The sequence below is a fragment of the Vitis riparia genome, chromosome 16 (assembly GCF_004353265.1).
Source record: "Vitis riparia cultivar Riparia Gloire de Montpellier isolate 1030 chromosome 16, EGFV_Vit.rip_1.0, whole genome shotgun sequence".
Taxonomy (NCBI): Eukaryota; Viridiplantae; Streptophyta; class Magnoliopsida; order Vitales; family Vitaceae; genus Vitis; species Vitis riparia.
The window spans coordinates 16,918,922-16,938,727 of record NC_048446.1 but is presented as its reverse complement, the minus strand read 5'-3'; the positions used below and the strand labels follow the sequence as shown (position 1 = coordinate 16,938,727).

Below are 19,806 nucleotides of genomic sequence, written 5' to 3'. Positions count from 1 at the left end.
AGCGATGGTCACTACTTGTAAAATCAATTGGTTAAATTTTTTGTTTGTGAATCTTGGTGTCTCCAACATAAAGCATACAACATTTTTCAATGACAACAAAGCAACTCTCTCTATCACTACCAATCCTATTTTCCGTAAGCATATTAAACACATCGATATCAATTGTCATCTCATACCTAAAAGGATTCAATAGTGATTTATTCAAACCATTTATCTTTCTTCCACTAAGTAATTGCTAGCAACTTCACAACATCTCCTAATCATTACACCATTTCATTATTGATTTTCAAGTTAGATAGATGTCAATTTAAGATGGATGGGAAGTGTTGAAAATCACAATATACGTCAAAATAAAAAGATGGAATATCAGTCCAAATCGATATCAAGTTACATTTAGAACGATAGAAAGTTAATCTCTTGGTTTAAAAAATGAAAAACATTATTTGTTCTCATTTTTTCTGTATATTATTCTCTAAAATTCTCTCATATATGACGGTTTTATGCATGTAAGAATAAATAGAACACATGTATAAAGTGTGAGTGATAGTGAATAGATGATATTGTTTTGTTTTGATTTTTTTATCATGCATCTCTCTTACCATTTTCTCTTTTTATTTTATCTAAATAATTTAAAAATTACAAGATTAGAAGTGAATAAATAGAAAAGTTGTTTTGACTGGTATTGAAATAGTAAAAGGTAATATATTATTAGAAGGAGAAAAAAAAAAAAAAAAAAAGAAGTAATTGAAAATGGAGTAAATGAGAAGAAGTTTACCATAAATAGAAGCAATTTTTACTGTTAGAGATTTGACTTTATTCAGAGTGTCCGCACCATAAATGGAGAAACGACCAGGGAAGTTTCTGGAAAAAGACGTAACGTGACTTCCTGTTGCTTCTTTTCTTTCTTTTATCCTTTCATTCTCCCTCACTTTCTCGTCTTTTCTCCCTCTCTCCTGAATCTTCTAGAATTCCCTTCAAATCCACAGCCCCTATTCCCTTTTCTCTCTCCACTCATTCAATATCTGTGACCGTCTTCTTTTCTCTTTGTTTCTCCAAATCCATCATCTTCCATTTCCAGAAAAGTATATCTCTTTTTCCTTATTCTTTTGGTTTCCGGTTTATTGGAAACTCCGGTGATGTCTAGGCCACCGGTGGAGCAGAGCGGCGGCGAGTCACAGAAATCTCTTCCGACGCCGTTTCTGACGAAAACCTATCAGCTGGTTGAGGATCGGACAGTGGACGATGTGATTTCGTGGAATGAAGACGGATCTGCTTTCATCGTGTGGAACACTGCCGTGTTCGCCAGAGATTTGCTTCCTAAGTACTTCAAGCACAACAATTTCTCCAGCTTCGTCCGACAACTTAACACCTACGTGAGTCCATTTCTCCTAACCTATTTCCACGGTTTCCATTCGCTGTGGATTCCGCGTTTTTCAATTGTTTGTTTCGAATCTCTAGGGATTTCGAAAGGTCGTACCTGATCGGTGGGAATTCTCCAACGACTGCTTTCGCCGAGGCGAAAAACGCCTTTTATGCGACATACAACGGCGGAGAATCTCTTCGACGGCCCCGATCTCGCCGGTATCGTCGTCAAATTGTGCTGACGAACGATTGATCTCGTCGAACTCGCCCCCGGCGACCACGACCACACCACATGCCACCAGTAATACTGCCGGACTGATGGATGAAAATGAAAGATTAAGGAAAGAGAACGTGGAGCTTAATCGAGAACTTAGCCGGATGAAGACTCTTTGCAACAACATCTTCGCTCTGATATCGTCAAACTATACTAACAATATTTTCGGAAATGTTTCGCAAACAGACAAACCTCTGAATCGCTTCCCGGAGAAGCAGTTCTCCAGCGAGATGATGATAGAGGAAGAAATGACTCCTCGATTGTTCGGTGTTGCCATTGGGGCGAAGCGTGCAAGGGAAGGAGAGAGCGGGTTTGGTGGCAGACCCGGATCCGGTACTGGAACTCCAACGGCCTTGGTCGGAGGTGAAATCTGAGCCGGCAGATTATTGTCTGCACAATCCGGTAGTTGTAGAGACGCGTGATGTAGATGATCAGCCAGCTGTTTTAGTGCCCGTACAAGGAGAGGCACGTGCGAAATGAATCACGTGGTTCGCGAAACCTTATAGGGCATATTCCGTTAGGGAAAAAAAATGGAAATTAGGATTTTTGGTTTTTTTTTTTTTTTTTTTAACTTCATAACCTGAAACCTCTGTTTAGATTCTAGAATTGTCTTTGGATTTTCATATTTACAACTCACAAACCCTTTCCCAGTTACAAGTTAAAACCAGACAGAACACAATACTTTATATTTACACTACTAACTCAAATTTAATGTATGAGGTAGAGCATTAAAAGCGAATAAATATAATGGTTGGGAGATGGTTTGTTGAGAAAATATAAGTTATTATAGAGGGTCTTAGACGTGCAAGTATAGATTACCTACTTTGAAACGCACTTTATTGATATTAAAGTCTTTCTTTTTGCCCTTTTTATGGAATATGGGGATTTGTTTCTCAAAATTGTTAAATCCATAGAAATGAGAGGCAGGTGGGCAGGCATAAGAGCATGATTGCACGAGGATGGAAAGTAGAAAATAATTTATGGAGAAGGAATCCCTACGGATATCTGGTGCAGGCGTGGATCCTGAAATTTTACTGAGAGCCCACATGCAATGAGCGAGGCCATGGGTTCCACTTGGAAGTTGGAACACATGGTAGGTGGCTAATTTCTTTATGATAAGCTAGTCATTGTCTGTTTTCTAGGTTACTGCCTCGTCTTTTGACTTGTCTCTATGATATTTCATTGCCTTTTGTCCTTGGGTTTTTAATCTGTAGGAGCTCTGTTTTTTGTCTTAGTCTGAGGGCAGCCTATATTGACTTCATTCTCAATAGTCCTAAACTATAGTAGTTTAGTGGTAAAAAATAATAATTTCAAATCTATTATAATTTTTATCGGATGAAAAAAAGAATATTATTTTCTTTTAAAATAGTCTCATTTATATACCAAAGGTCTTTTGAATATATGATTTCTAAAATTTATTTTTTTTTTAAATTTACATACTAAAGTCCTCCAAGGGACGATTTCTTTAAAATATATATATATAAAAGAGAAAAAAGAGATATCATCTCTTGGAAACGATTTTCTGAAAAAGAAAAAAAATTTGAGCCAAATTGTCTCTTTAGGAGACTATTTCCTCCCAAAAAAATTCAATTTTTATGCCCTATAAGTTTTTTAATTAATGATATATTTTTTAATAATATAATTATAATGAATATATATTATAAAATTAATTAATTTTATTTACTAAATTTAATATATTAAAAAATTATGATTATTGAAATATTTATAAAAAATAATGTATATAAAAATATAAATTATGTTTAATATTTAGATATTGATTTAAAAAATATTTTCTTCTTAATCTTCAATTTTTTTTCTTTAAATTAATTCAATTAATTATAACTAATAAAATTAATTTACTTTGCTATTGTTTTTTTATAAGATAAATAATATTTATCTAATATTTTTTTGTTTCTTTTGCTTTGCAATTAAAAAATAATTATTATCAATTTTATATGAAAAATGAGTTTATAAAAAACAAATTTGTTATTGATTTATTAAATTATTATTTATAAATTTGTTATCATCAATTATTATATGAATCGTTTTTCAAAGAAACGATTTTAAAATGTAATAACATTCTCTCTTATTTGATAAAAATTACGATAGATTTGGAATTATTTTGTTCATAACGGTAGATTTTGAAATATTTTTTTCACAACGATAGTTTAGGAATTATTTTTTAAATTGTCGTACTCTTATCAAAAATCCGTCAACTTTCCCCATATCTATTCAACCCTTTATGGTGTCCGCCTCAATCAATTTATTTTCATGTTTCCTATTTTTAATATAAAATTCCGTAACTCTTTATTAATTTGATTCTATTTTCATTTCTATTCAAATGATATCATCTTATTGTATCATATTTTGTTCTCATTGGTTTTAGATCGGATTTCTTCATAACTTTACTCAATGATCTACAACTCATGTTACATATTCATGACTTAAATTCATAGTTTGATGTGAGATTGAGTGGATGCTCTAAAATTGTTCTTAGTCTTGAGTGATGTTTTTTTTCTTTTTTTTAATTCTCAATAGAACTTAAAATTAAATCATTCTTAATAATATTAACTATTAAGTGGTTTAAAAAGTAAAGAAAATCCAAACAAGTTACTTTAGGCATTAAAAAAAATAAATATTTTGATTTTTTTTATTTAATAAAAAAATTAAAAAAAATAGTTGGAACCTCAAAACAAATTATTTTTTATAAAAAATTTAAAAAAAAAAACAAATAGTGCATTAGTGTTATATTGCAAGAAGTATTTCTAGTCCAAAACATTGGTCAAAAAAGATTTGAATGCCAACTACATTTTAGGTGAGATATTATTAGCTACTAACCATGGAGAATTCTGGACTAGGGATAGTAGAAGAAACGAATGCTTGACTCTCTGAATTCTTGTTTATTACGGTTGCCTTCAACAATTGAACGTTGAAAATTAAAGAAACAAGAAACAATGGTCACTATCAAAGAAATTTTCATTGATTTTATGGCAAAGAAAAATACCTAATCTCCTTTGGCTGAACACCTCTTTGGACCCGGCGGTACCTGGTATCTTTTTGGTATTATATCTAAAATTGCACCACTATTTCAGCCCTATTTTTTTATTTTTTAAAATAAAAAAATTTAACAATCAAAAACTATTTTCTATTTTCTTTTTTTTGTTAATTATTTTTATTTTCTATTCTCAATTATTTTTATTTTTTGAAAATAAAAAATCGAGTATTTATATATAACATTTTTTAGTTATTTTCAGTTGTTTTTATTTATTTTTTAGAGTTATTTTAAAAAATAATTATATAAATATTTATAATGATTAAAAATAAAGTTATAGATATAAAAATTATTTTTAAAATGTATTTAAAAATATTGAAAACATGTTAAAAGTATTTTAGGTTTTTTTATAAAATATCAAAAAAACAGTTTTTAAAAGGGTTTTTAAAACTATTTTTCCGTATTTTCAAAGACACTTAACAAACAAGCCCTCGACGAGGGTTTGGCTGAGGCATCCACTGACACCTCTGTGGACCTGGTGGTACCTAGTACCTTTTTGGTACTACATCTAAAATACACCACTATTTCAGCCCCTTTCAACTGTTCTCAAAAATATTTTTTTATTTTTAAAAATTTTAAAATTAAAAAACAAATTTAACTATTTTCTGTATTTTATTTTTTTATTATCAATTATTTTTTATTTTCTATTCTCAATTATTTTTTGTTTTCAAAAAACAAAAAATAGAGTATTTACATATAACATCTTTTAATTATTTTTAAAAAATAAAGTTATGAACATAAAAATTATTTATAAAAATATTGAAAACATACTTTTTATTCTATAAAACATCACAGAATAGTTTTTAAAAACACACATTCAAAGATCCAGATATAGAGTTCTATGGGTATAGCTTATGTAGCTGAACATTTTCCCACCAAATAAACCTATTGCAATAGTTCCTTGTTTAAATATTTAAAAAAATCAATTATGCCTTAATATCTATATTTTATAATAGCCACCATAAAAAAATATAATTTATAATTTTATTATAATATTAGTGAATATTCATATTTTATTGAAAATATTTATTTTAAATTCATTTACAACTACAAATTTATTTTTATTTTTATTTTAGTAAGACTTGAATTGAATTTAATTGATATTCATATAAGTTGAATTTATGATTTCTTTACAAAATCAAAATAAAAATTATTTTTAAAAAAAAAAAAAACTAAAATTTATTAATCAAAACAAGTTTTTTTTCTTAAATACAAACTACCTGAAAACAATTTCTAAAAACAAATTTCAGAAAATACCTTCAAACAAACAAGCCCCAATACCCATCAACAACATATAGAATGCATCACCAGCCCATGCCTTGCATGGCAATCTCAAAGGGCAGCCCATGACTGCCACAAGGCTAAAGAACAAATCCAAGTAAATCAGCAAGAACCAGGAAGATCAGAGAATGAAACTGCATTAGCTGTTTACCAAATTCAAATTTCTTAGCTACTTTACAGTGTTATTAGCACACCATCTTTTCATAAAGACAAAACACTTAACTGTACATTCACTCATCTTTGATCCCTTTCAGAAACTTCAACACATGAAGCATGGTAGGCCTTTTAGCTGGATTTTCAGATAGGCATATTGCAGCAATCTGCAGAATTTGAAGCATTATGTGCTTCAATTCCGCCCTCACAACTGTTGGATCCAGCACTTCTGCAGCCTCACCCTTCCTCATCTTCTCAAACACCCACCCCACCAGATTCCCTCCTTCGAAGTCCTTGAAATCAGGTCCTGTTGGCTCCTTCCCAGTAACCAGTTCCAGCAGAATCACTCCAAAACTGTAGACGTCCCCCCTTGTTGTAGACCTCCAGCTTTGGCCATACTCTGGTGGAATGTACCCGAATGTCCCAGCTATGTCGGTACTCACATGAGTTTCACAGGCACTGATCAACCTCGCCAGCCCAAAGTCTGCAACTTTCGCCTCAAAGTCTTCGTTCAGCAAGATGTTGCTGGCTTTAATGTCACGGTGGATGATGTGGGGGATGAAGCCATGGTGAAGAAATGCTAGCCCACGAGCCGCCCCCATTGCAATTTTGAAGCGCTTTGTCCAGTCCAAGGCTTCAAGAGCCCCAGTGCGGTTCCTCAGCCATAGATCCAAGCTCCCATTCACCATATACTCGTATACTAGGAACTTCTCCTCACCAAAAGAGCAGTACCCCAGCAGGGGTACAAGGTTTCTGTGCTTGACCTTACCTAGAGTTTCCATTTCTGCCAGAAATTCTCGATGACCCTGTGTCTTGGCTTGGTTTAGCTTCTTGACTGCAACTATTTTTCCGTTAGGTAAAGCAGCTTTGTAGACAGTTCCAAAGCCTCCATCTCCAATCACGTTTGTCTTGCAGAAATTGTTGGTGGCTTCAAGGATATCGACTAAAGTCAGTTTTAGCAGAGGCTGCTCAAACATGGCCACGTTGATGCTAAGAGGCTCCTTTGATCTGCTGCTGCTTAAGAAGTAGAGATTTTGATTTATAGAGCTGTTTAATTTGCTTTCCTCCATCTCTTCTGTATCGCTTTGCCTGCTGTTTCTGATAACCCATTTCCGAAGACCAAAAGCAATAGTTAGGGTGATGAGAGTACATCCCACAACAATCCCTGCAAGTACCCAGGTGTTTACCAATGAAGATTTTCTACCAAAGGTCTTGAATTGGCATTCTAAACCAAGGTTTCTTCCACACAAATCTTTGTTACCAGCCAGTGAATCTTTGGATAGGTTTTGGCAAACACCACTTCTAGGTATAGAGCCTTCCAATCTATTTTCGGCCAAATTCAGGTAAAGCAGATTGACAAGGCTGCATATCTTCTCTGGAATTTGCCCACAAAGCCAATTACCTGAAACATCAAAATACTCAAGCTGCATAAGGTCCCCAAGCTCCGTGGGAATCTCCCCAGTAAACATGTTGTGATGAAGATCCAAATTGGTCAAGTATGATAGATTGCCCAAAGACCTCGGCAATCCTCCATTGAAGAAATTCCAACTCAAGTTTACTGTTTCGATTCTCCATGCAATGGAATTCAAAAACAGCTTACTGACCTGACCTGAAAGCCTGTTCTGCTGCACATAGAGCCCAACAAGGTTCACCATGCTCGAAAGAGCCGAAGGGAGCTCACCGTCAAGTTCATTGGAACTTAAATCAAAGTGGGTGAGCCCATTCAAGTTCCCAAAGCTGAATGGGATTGAACCGGACAGCTGATTACCTGTCAAATTCAGCTTTACCAAACTACTCAATCGTCCTAAGCTTTCTGGGATGGTGCCAGTGAGCTGGTTATTCCCCAGATACAAGCCTTGGAGCTTAAGAGAGTAGCCCAATTTCAATGGAATGGAACCAGTCAGCAAATTCCCAGATAAATCCAAGGTTGTAAGGTTGGTTAGACGGGAGAGCGAGCTTGGAATCTCTCCTGAAAGAAAGTTATTGCTGAGTAGAAGATCCACCACCACCACACAGCTCCCTAACTCTTCAGGTATTGAACCAGACAGTCTATTATAGGACAGATCATATACTCCATGGTGCTGAACAAAGCTTGAATCAGGAATATTGACCTGACGAAAATAAGAAGATGGTTTTGAAGGAATGGATCCAGATAAGTCATTGTGAGAAAGAACCAGACACTGAAGCTGTGCCAAATCCGCAATTCTATCAGGAATTGACCCATTGAGAAGGTTGTTTCCAAGGTCCAATGTAGTGAGTGAAATGCAATCACCAAGCTCCATTGGAATAATCCCTTCAAGCAGATTTAAATTCAAATTAAGAACAGAAAGGGATGTCAAATTTCCTATCTCCCTAGGTATTGTGCCCTTCAACCGGTTGTTACTAAGAACAAGCCTCTCCAACGCAACCGCATTGCCAATCTCTGGTGGGAGAGAACCCTCCAGGAGATTATTTGCAGCTGAAAACTCCATCAAACTCACCAAGTTCCACAGACTCACAGGTATAGAACCCGTGAAATTGTTCGAATCAAGGTCAAGAACCATCAAAGGAAGTTCGGAGAGGTACTCAGGTATGGAGCCAACAATCTGGTTATTCACCAAAACCAACTGGGTCAGGTTTTTACACTTCAAAAACGTATCATCTATACCCCCAGAAAGAAAATTACTATCCAAATCAATCTCCATTAGCGACTCTGCATTACAAAGCTCCTTCGGAATTGAACCAGATAACAAGTTATTACTCAAGCTAATGTGATTGAGCATAGAACAATTCCCAATCTCAGGTGGGATCCTCCCAGAAAACCGATTACTTGAAAGCAGAATGGAATCAATCCCATTCCATTTTCCAAGCCAAGAAGGCAATGGCCCTGATAGCTGATTCTTTTCAGCAGAAAATGACAGCATTGGGAGCTCTGAAAGCTCCTCCGGCAATGACCCGGAGATGGAGTTGAAAGAAAGCATCAATGTCTTTAAATTCCGGCACTTTCCGAGCTCCGCCGGAATCGAACCATTGAGCTCGGCATAGACAAAGTTCAGTATTGTCAAGTTCTGCAACTTCCCAATAGATTTTGGGATCGAACACTTAAGTGGGTTATAGGAAAGATCAAGTTTACTCAGTGATTTCAGCTCAGAGATTTGCTCCGGCAATGGACCTCTAATGGAACACGATGGTGAAAAGAAGTTCTGCAGACTCGAAAGATTACCAATTTCCGGTGGTAACTGGCCGGAAAAGTGGTTGATACCAATGTAAAGATCAGTCAGGCTCTTTAAGTTACCTATTTCCGGCGGAATATTTCCGGAAAACGAGTTGTTTGAAACGTCAAGAGAGATTAAAGACTGAAGATTTGTGAAGAGAGTTGGGGAGAGAGGACCTGAAAGAAGGTTGTTGCCGACGTCAAGTAACCGGAGATGGGTCAAGTTTCCGATCTGAGTCGGCAGGTCTCCCGTCAGGGAGTTGCCAGAGAGGTCGAGAGACCGCAGCCACGTCAGGCCTCCAAGCTCAGGCGGGATTTTCCCAATAAACGAGTTAGGACCGAGTTTCAGAGTCACCAGCTGAGTCAACTCACCTAGTTGACGAGGAATCTCACCCGATAGTTCATTATCACCCAGTAACAAGTGCTTCAACCGCCGCAGCCCGGCAATGTCCGGCGAAAGATGACCGGAGAAATGGTTGCCAGAGAGGTCGAGGACAATGAGGCTGGAAAGAGAAAAGAGAGAAGGAGAGAGAGCACCCTCGAGGGATTGAGTAGGGAGGACGAGTGAGGTGACTCGGCCGTTCTGGCAAAGCACACCTTGCCATTGACAGTGAGAAACGGTAGAGTTCCATGAAGAGAGCATTTGAGGGTTTTGTAGAGCATTTTTGAAAGAAATGAGAAGTTTGCCTTCTGGGTCTTCTCCATTTTGGTCAGCAATGGCGTTGGAGACACAGAAAAGAAGCTGAAACACAAAGAGATGAAAGCACACGAGCTTAAACGCCATCATCATACAGTCAGAGAGAGAGTGAAGGCTGTGTATTGGAATGAGAAAGCTTTAGGAAGATGAAGAGAAAGTGGGAAAGAAAATGGGAAATTAGAGATTTTCTAGATCACTAGGAAAATTGAAGATTGGACTAAGAAAGAGAGAGCTTCCCCTTTATGGAAGATAGTCTGTTCAAAAATCTTCCCTTTTTATGACTGCCATTTTAATGCATGTTGGTTGGAGAAATTGGACTCAAGAGCCTGTTTGCCACCTTCCTCTACTACAAAACAAACCATATGCTCCCATCGAAAATTAATATTACATTCCCTACTTTTCGTAACATTAAACAACTTGCCATATTGTAATAGTGGAATAAGTAGAATTTGGCACTCCAGTCACATAATTTATATTTAATTCCTAAAAAATACTAAGAAAAAAAATTAAATAATACATTTTTATATTTAATTTTTCTATAAAATTAAATATAACTAAAACTAATTAAAAACTTGAATGTCACATGCACAATGTGCCCACCTTTAACATTCTAAAGTCTATCCAAGATTTATGGAACTATGATTTTTGGAAGAGTCAAAATAAAGTGATTGTTTGGATATTTTGGCAGTGTGTTTCACTATGTGTTTGTTCGTGGGAAAAATATTTTCACATATTATAAAACACTTCGAACTTTTATAAAATCACTTTGAATATGTTCTTAATTTGTGGTGAAAGGGTTCTTTTTTAAAAATATGAAATGGTGAAGGGTGTTCATGTAAAAAATTGGAAACAATGGAGTATTGTACACACAAATTTCCTCAAATAAATAAAATTGGTTATAAAATTTGTAAATTTGATAATTTGAAGGAACAAACTTCGATATACTTTGATTCTCAAAAACACTATTCGAAGTAATCAATGCTTAATTTTGGATCAAAATGGGTTTCTTTAATAAACAATAGATCATAAAATTTTCAAATAAAAAAATATCTTTAAATCTTCTTTTCTTGAAAGAAAATTTTAAATTCTTTTGAGGGAATTCTTTTAATAGCTTTTCAATTTTTTTTTCTCTTTTGAAGCTATTTATAAGATTGAGAATTTTATTTTGATATTATTCTTTGATTTTTTAAAAGATAATTATCTTATTTATTATGATAATTATTATTAATTTTTAATTATAATAATTATAGTTTTTATTTTATTTGATTTTTTATTAAATTATTTTATATTATTATGTCAATATATTATTAGTTCATTATTGACATAAAAGCAATTAATAAGTGGAACAATAAAATAAAATTTGTCTCCCTACAATGATGATTTTATATTTGTGGGTGCAATTGGTGGAACCCATAAATAAACAATGAACATATGGTGAAATAAGTTAGTGGTATGGGGGTGTGGACAGAAAGAAGAGTCTAGTTTGGCGATACTAGGAATTTATGGAATTTAGAAAAAAAAAAATTTTTTAAAAAAAGGAAGAAGAAGAAGAAGAAGAGAGAGAGAGAGAGAGAGAGAGAGAGAAAAGAGAAAGGAACAAATATGGGGGCAGGGAGACAGACCCTGATGAAAGTGATATAGTGGGGTGAGGACTGAGTCAGGACTCAGGAGTAGTTATTGGAATTATGAAATATGAAAAGTAGAAGCATAAAAAACAAAAACATTACCATAGTCGGCCAGTTTATGGCATTGGCAGCTGCATCCAAAGAGGAAGAGGGCTGATATCATGTTGTACTGTTGTACATGCACATGTACATGTACATGGCTGATGAGACCTCTCAGTAACATGACCTGTCTCTTCCACCCCCCATTTTTATATTTTGGAATTTTGCGAGTGAATGACTGTGGGTTATTCAGTATAGGCAATTGGATTTAAAGTGTTCTTATAATTTTCATCTTCATAATTAGGCCAATCTTTTCTCTACATTTTCCGACCCCCAGTATGATTTTGGATGGGGCTCTATGTAAAGCTAGAGGCCAAATCATTGGACCATAATTTAACCCATACGTGGTTATTTGATTTTAGAGGGCAGGGAAATGTGACATTTAATTAATCAATTAATGAATACCACTTCTTATAGTGTCTTTGTTGTATATTTGCATGTTTTAAGATTGTATGCCAAAATCTTGAATAGTCGTGTGAACATCTTTTTAAAATAAAAAAGAAAATCAAAATTGATAGTTAGTATATTTTAAAAACATTTGTAAATTTTCGATTAAAGCTATTAATTCAAAGTTGGTTTATCTCAATTTCATACTAGTGTTCTAACTAAAGTTCGAAAAGGATTCATATCTTTTATAATTTTATGAATTTAAAAAAAAAATACTAATAGTAATGATTTCTATATTTATATATACAAGAAAAGTTAGAATCATATAAAATGATAAATTATTTATTAAAAGAGAAATTTCAAAATTCATTAGACAAAATATAAATGGATTATTATAACTCAATAGCATATTAGATTGGATTAATTCTCTAAACTAATTAATGTAATTCAACCATATAATGTTTAAAACAATTTCCCCTTTAAAATTTAAAATTAGATAATCTATTTTTATTTTTATTTTATTTTTTATGTTTTTATAAATAAGTAGTTAATACTTTAAATAGAATTTTTGGTACAAAAAAAGCATATAAATGTAAGGGCCATGCGGAGAAACAATAAAATCAAAGGGCACAGATGCAAAAAATTTAGAAGCATATAAATAAAAAGCTGCTATTGCCAGACCTCTTTTGCTAATTAAGGAAAGTTTTGGCCTGTTATACTCATTCCAACAAATTTGTCCAGAGAGAAAAGCGTGGGAAAATGGGGAATAGTCACTCTTCATTTACTGCTCTAAGCATTTCTTGCTCCACGCGCTCTGGAGCACGTGGGCACGGATACTCCACGGATTGCGTTGAGGCGCGTGATGGATAACATTTAGGTACGCGGGTGGGGAATCTCAAAGATTGGCATTTTCTGACGTTCTGATGACCGGGCCTGTTTGGCAACAGTGATAATGGGAAGAAATTGGAGGACAGAAGACTCAGAGAATCAGAGTTGGCGGTTTCCGACTTCCGTAAGTGATTTTCATTGCCAAGTAATTAAAATGACGATTATACCCCTGTTTCATTATTTTTAGGTATTTTCTGACTGTCTCACTGTGGTAATATTAATATTAATATTTGACGCTGCCAGAGAAGAAGGATAAACCATGTAAACAAAAGGAAAAGGGAGGGGCAAAAGAGTCCAAGAAGCATAAAAAACATAAAAACAAAAAAAGAAAAAGAAAGTGGGGATGTGAAGTGTAGACATGAAAATTGCAAGCAGGTTGCAGAAGAGGAAGGCAGAGTAGAGAAAACCAGAAAGGAAAGTGAGTGAGAAATGGGATACCCAATTAGGGTTTTAATGGGGTTTTTGGTTCTGGGTCTTGGGTTTTGGGTTTTGGGTATGGAGTCACTGTGACGTGCACGCTTTGAGATTGTAAATGGCAGTTTCACAGCCCGCAGATTTACGGCCTTTAGGCTTTAGCAAAGAAAAGAAAGAAAGAAAGAAAGAAGATTGAGAAAGATTGTGAAGTGACTTTGCGTGACAAAAGCAAAGCCTTACAGCACTCCCTCTCCTCTTTCACCCTTCCATCTCTGTCGCTCTCGTGATTTATCTACTTTTATTTGGAGTTATGTTTTGATTTGATGAGGGAGGGGGAGAAGGTTACTTTAAAACGCTGCGTTTAATGAGGGGTGATGGGGAAAGTGATTGAAATGAGATGGCTGAGGTGAGGTGAAGAAGACTCCTTTGTTTATTAATGTGATGGTGATTTGTGTCGTCTCGTCTCTACATCCGGTGGGTTATGGGCCTCATGGCCATTTGTGGTTGGTTTTTGACCGTCGGTTGCATCCATTTGCCTGGTGGGTCAAATCATCATCATGTCTTTCATTTGAAAGAGGTTTTAATGTTTTTAAATCTTTAAACAGTCTCCCAAACGAGGCTTTAACTTTGGTAATTTCATAACCCAAGTGTCGACATCTAGTCTATAAGCCCAAAGGAGATAGTAGTGCCTTGGTGCCTTTAAGAACCCTAATAAATCAAATCTTTCAACCTCACATTCTTGTCTTTAGGTATATCACAAGCATTTTTAGGGGGGGTCTAAAAGTTAAATTCAGCTTGAATAGTAATTTGGGTTCTCTCTCTTATCCTTGGAAAGGAACCCATAAAAGATAAAAAGAGTTTAAATCATTTTAATAACTATGTTTGGTTGCATTGTTATTGTTATTTGCCATTTTAGGGTTTTGTGGCCAAGTCCCAAGGGCTTTTGCCTTATAGTGCATGGGCTGGCCCAATTGAAATGTTCCCTGGGTCATAAGCACTGGCCCAGATCTAGGCCTGAATAGGATTGGGTTTGGGCTTTACAAGGGAATCCGTGCAGACCTAACAACCTTCAATTGGGTGGGTCGGAGTCAGATCATAGGAGCAAATTTATTATAAACAGGGCCGCCCTTTGCGCCTTTCAAACTTGGGAGGAGACCATCAAAGCCATAAGGATAAATGTCAGAATATCTCATCAATGTTTCCAATGTATTCTCCATGTTTTCGATCCGTTTATTAGGACATGAACTTGAAACAAATATCCAAAATCAAACGATAAAAAATAATGCTTCCAATTACCTTCTAAAATGTCCAAGAATCTCAATTAATTGTTTCATTGACCAATTTTCTCACTTCAAGTCATGAATGAAATTAATCATTCTTTTCTCACTGTACAAGACCCTTAATATTTATTTTCATAAAGAAAACTAAGAAAAACTTCAAGAAAAGACCTTTATTTTTCCAATTTTTTAGATTTTCAAGGAGAGAGAGTTCTTTTGAAGATTTATTTATTTATTTATTTAATAGTGAAAAATTTTGAGTAGTTTTAAAACTCTTAGAAACCGCTCCCCTTATTTTCCTCATTTATTGGGTTGGGTTGGATTGGATCAGACCACTTGGGCACTTTTTTGTTTTTGTTTTTTTTTTTTTTTTTTTTCTAGAAACCTATTTTATAAAGTAATTGTCAAATAAAACTAAAGGGTATGTTTAATTCCAATAAAATGTTAGGAAGAGGAAAAAAATGTTGGAACATCATTTTCCTTAATTTGGATGATACGGAAAATATGATGAAAAAAAAGGGAAGGCAAAATGCTAATGAAAATATTAAAATATTTTTCTAGCATTTTACTTAAAAGATAAATGAGGAAAATATGCGTGAAAAGGAAGGAAAAAATTATGGGAAAATTTATTGGGCTCACACATCCTCTTCACTCAAACTCTTATTCACCGAAACTCCTCTCCACCAAATATCTTCCCACCGCTCTCAATGATCATCGCCATCGCTCCAACCACCTTCTAATGTCTCCAAAAATCCATCTTCTTTGGTTACACAACTTCCCATGGATGAAATATTATTCTTTAAATTTAGCAAATATGCTCGAATCAGGTGTGAGTTGAACTCCTTTCTCTTAACCTTACTTATATATCTGGGACTTACACAACAAAGCCTGATTTCATGCTTGCTTCTCAATTTGTGGAAATCTAGAAATCCAAATTTTACAGATATGAAAAATCTGATGTTTCTCTTCATAATTGAATCTTAATATTTCCCTTGTGTTTGCACTTTTTAATTCTTTGGTTGTTCATCTTAGTTGATTTAACCAGTTCCCCAAAAAACCACAGGTTAAGTGTTGTTGGTGCAAGGTACTGAGATCAATAACATCAACCAAAGCTCACAGACCTTCTCTTAGAAGCTTCTTCATCTCTGTAAATTATCATATGTAGTCATGGGCCATGATTATTTTTATGCCCCTTGAAGCTCATAAAGCAAAAAAAAATGATATAATTTTGAGGGCAGTGTTATCTTTTGTTTTCAATGTTGAACTTGTTTGTGATGACTCTGCTATATTCTTAGAAAGCTTACCTAAATGCTTGTACTTTTTCATGGGGAATCAAATAAGGGAAAAATCTTATATTTATTTTAATTGAAATGTATATGTCTTTTTCTATAAAAACTCCCTATAAATTTAAAGTTTCCTACAAAAACATTCTCCAAGAAGTTGAAAATTTTAAGTACTTGTTCTGATGATGATCTTCACTAGGAATATTGTGTGTCAGGATATGATGGTTCCCTACTTCCTCTTGTTTGATTGTCTAGAGCTTTACATGGATGGTTTATTGGGTGGGTTCTTCTTGGAACTAAATCTAGAGGATGTTCCTAGTATTTGTTTGTATTTATGTATACCTTAGACTGACATTATATGAATTAGCATTGGCCTTAAAAATTAAGACCCTAATATTGATGAACCAAAAAAGTGTTACATTTGCGACAATTCTTGTTTTAGTATATCATTATTCAAACTATTTAGAGAGGTCAATATCTGATGAAGGAGATTATGAACAACGTGCTTTAATGAAAAGACTTACAATAATGGATAATGATGATTTTCATAATCAACTATGCATATGAAAGGATGCAATTCCAAAACTAGTAAATAAACTTCGAGGAATGAGTCATCTTAGAAATAGCACACATAATAACATAGAAGAACAAATTACTAAATTTCTTCACATTGTTGGTCATAATTTAAGGAATAGAATTATGAAATTTTATTTCAAGTAATTCCAATGAAACTATTAGTTGTCATTTTCATTAGTTATTTAAGACTATAATATATATTTTTAGATGATTCTTTCTTAAAACAACCCAATCTATCAAAGTATCCTTTCCCTTTTCAAGTAATTCCCATGAAACTATTAGTTGTCATTTTCATTAGTTATTTAAGACTATAATATATATCTTTAGATGATTCTTTCTTAAAACAACCCAATCGATCAAAGTACCCTTTCCCTTGGAAATAATGTTTCTTACGACAATGGTGGTAGGGTTGGCTACAAGTAGGCTGATAGGGTAACTACCATTGACACTATTATTGTGTCCATTATTTCAATCATGATATTCATCGTCCTTTTAGAGATTCTTTCAATTACTCTTGGTGGTTAGTCTATCTTGTCTAGTAGTATTGTAGTTGCATATAAGAAATTTTAGCTATTATCTTTCATTTGTCTTTTACTTAGAGGGACATATGTAAGTATCTTTTGGGCCTAAGGCACGTGAATCTTAGCTTAGTAGTTGTCCTAATTAGTGTTCTAGAAACCAAGCGTAGTCCAATGCTAATTTGGTAAACTCAATAGTTGTTGTAGCGGGCATACCAAAAACTAGATGTTATAGCAAAAGCTTCGATCTATTGATAAGAAGTGGTACTAATTTAAGGTAGACTTGTTGGTGTGATATGTTAGTGTGCTAGAGCAACTTCGTGCTCAAGAGCATCGATCTATAGTCTAATTTGAGGAACGAGTCACCAAATCAAAATACTCTAATTTCACTAAACAAACAGTGATGTGTTTGAGTGTTGCTGAATCCTCTTTTCATCAAAATGATTGTGCATGAGTTTTTTTTTTTTCTATATTTGCATGTAGAACTTCTAAATTTTTTGAATTTCCACTAAAGCCAAGACCAAGAAACACTAAAAGTAGACCATAAAAGACTAAATTGGTCACGATAATGGGTGGTCAATTTACTATTGACTCACCTAAGTTAAATTATAGACTAGACTAATACGAGTTGATTAAATAAACAGATGGATGTTACTATATAAATGGACATTGATTGTACCACAACCCTACTGGCTCATTCACCTTGAGAAATTACTTTATTATATTGCATTGGATACTGCTACTTGGGTCATCTCCCAGTTCTGATTCTCCATTGTAGAACTTCATAGCAACCTTTGGAGCCATCACTCACTGCAATGATTAGACCACACCTAATGCTATAGAGTTTTTAGCATGAATTTTGATCTAATGTTCACCCTTTGTTGATGTATGCACCGGATAACATCTATTTGGCTAATGTGGCATAGTCATACTAGAGAAATTCATACTAAATTAATATTTTGATATTGATCTAACTCTTTGATAAAGATAATAAAAATCCTCGAGAAAAAAAGGATAAAAGCCCTTCTCCTCAGACATGATAAAGACTAGATAGTACTCTCTTAATCAATTCATTGATTAAGAACCAAGGGATGTGAACAAATGAAAGATGGTTTCCCTTGATGAAATTCTGACTAAGTTACCCTACTTCTAATTAAGAACAAAAAGACTATGTAATTGGCAACAAAATGATGAATGTAAAAGGTTTGTCAGCTCTTCTTAGATTGTTGGGGTTCCTCTTTCTACAACCTGCTCACTCCTCCATGATCATGCTTTGCACTTCTACTTCTATCAATGACAGTCTATCACATCATTAATTCAAATCTTAAAATAGTTGTCATTGATATAATTATTCTATAATCATCCAACCAATTCTAGTCATAATGCAATTGTCTGGGACCACTTCTCCATAATTTAAACTAATAAACATCATACTAATCCTTTTCTAAATCTCTTACATATTTAACAAAGTTTTCAACCACTTCCTCCATTATAATGATCCATTAATTCACATATAATTGTATTAATTAGAATTCCCTTAAATAATTGTAAACAATTTATTCCAACTCTTAACACGGTGGGCCAGTCGGGCGGTGCCGCCTTAGCTCCTTATTCCACTTCTGCCTCATTAATCCTCTTTAACAGTACTTTATCATTCCTTCTTTCCAAACGTCTTTTGCAGGCACTATTATAAAGTAGAGCTATAATTAGGAGTAGAAGAGTTAAAAAAAGAGGAAATTGGACATGAACTTGGGGAAAAATTGATGGTCACAAGGGGAAATGGGGAAGAAAATCTAAGTAAAATAACCTATCAAATATGAGAGCATGACATTGATGTTTTGAGAAAAAAAAAAAAAGGGAAACCAAAGGAAGATTCTGGTTGTTATTACTAACAAAATCTCCAAAGCTTCTAAAGGTGGAAAGGGGTGGGGAGCAAACATTGGGGTAGGGGACATGTGTCATGTTCATACTCACACTTGGGTTACCCTTTCTCCACTTACTAGCAAAGCTACTCACACTGAGACAGCGACTGAGAGAAGAATCTTAGACTTTGTTATTACTCACTGCATTCTTCCTACTAATATATACTATGCTACTTGATTCTCTCCTTTAAAGTCGATCCACTCTTATTATCATCATCATCATCATCATCTTACTCCCCCTTCCATTGTCCAAGATAATGTTAAATAATACACCTCTTAGGCTCTTACGTAAGTATTCTTGTGTATATAATTTTTCTTTTTCTTTTTTTATGGTAATTTGAGAAATAAAGTTCAAGGAAAAAAATGAAGAAAATGCTATAGGTGCAGGCTGAAGAAAAGAACACGTAAGGCAATTTTGACATATAAAAAGGGTGTTCCAACACAAAAGCAAAGCAAAAGGAAAATTGCCCTGAATTTATGCTGAGATGATTGAGGAGGGACTCAGGAGAAGGCCTGCGTGTCAAACTCTAAGACGTGTCAATCTAAGAGAGGCTTATTCCATTTGAATGGACTCAGACCCTTCAGTTTAGTGCCTGCACCCTCTCAAAATTCCTTTGGTCTTTATCTTTTACCTCCATTAAAGTTGTGCCCAAGACCTGGCTTCCTTACCCGTTTGCCACCAATTACATTTCTGTGACATATCCAGAAAGAGAATGCTCTTTATACTGTACCATCTGATTCTTCACAGCTTAACTATTTTTTCTCTTCCTTTTCTTATTGGGTTTCTGGGAGTGATTCCCATCAT

The 19,806-nt window shown here is 34.4% G+C and overlaps 2 protein-coding genes across 2 annotated transcripts; one reads left to right on the top strand and one right to left on the bottom strand.

Annotated features, from left to right (window-relative positions):
* Positions 1-909: 909 nt before the first annotated feature.
* On the top strand, positions 910-2,826 carry LOC117932902 (heat stress transcription factor B-2a-like). Its single transcript, XM_034854211.1, has 2 exons — positions 910-1,373; positions 1,459-2,826. The coding sequence occupies exons 1-2, from the start codon at positions 1,137-1,139 to the stop codon at positions 2,008-2,010; spliced, it is 789 nt and encodes a 262-aa protein (XP_034710102.1). The 5' UTR covers positions 910-1,136; the 3' UTR covers positions 2,011-2,826.
* A 3,262-nt stretch (positions 2,827-6,088) lies between these two features.
* LOC117933124 (leucine-rich repeat receptor protein kinase EMS1) lies at positions 6,089-10,224 on the bottom strand. Its single transcript, XM_034854516.1, has one exon. The coding sequence runs from the start codon at positions 10,103-10,105 to the stop codon at positions 6,200-6,202; it is 3,906 nt and encodes a 1,301-aa protein (XP_034710407.1). The 5' UTR covers positions 10,106-10,224; the 3' UTR covers positions 6,089-6,199.
* Between the last annotated feature and the right edge of the window lie 9,582 nt (positions 10,225-19,806).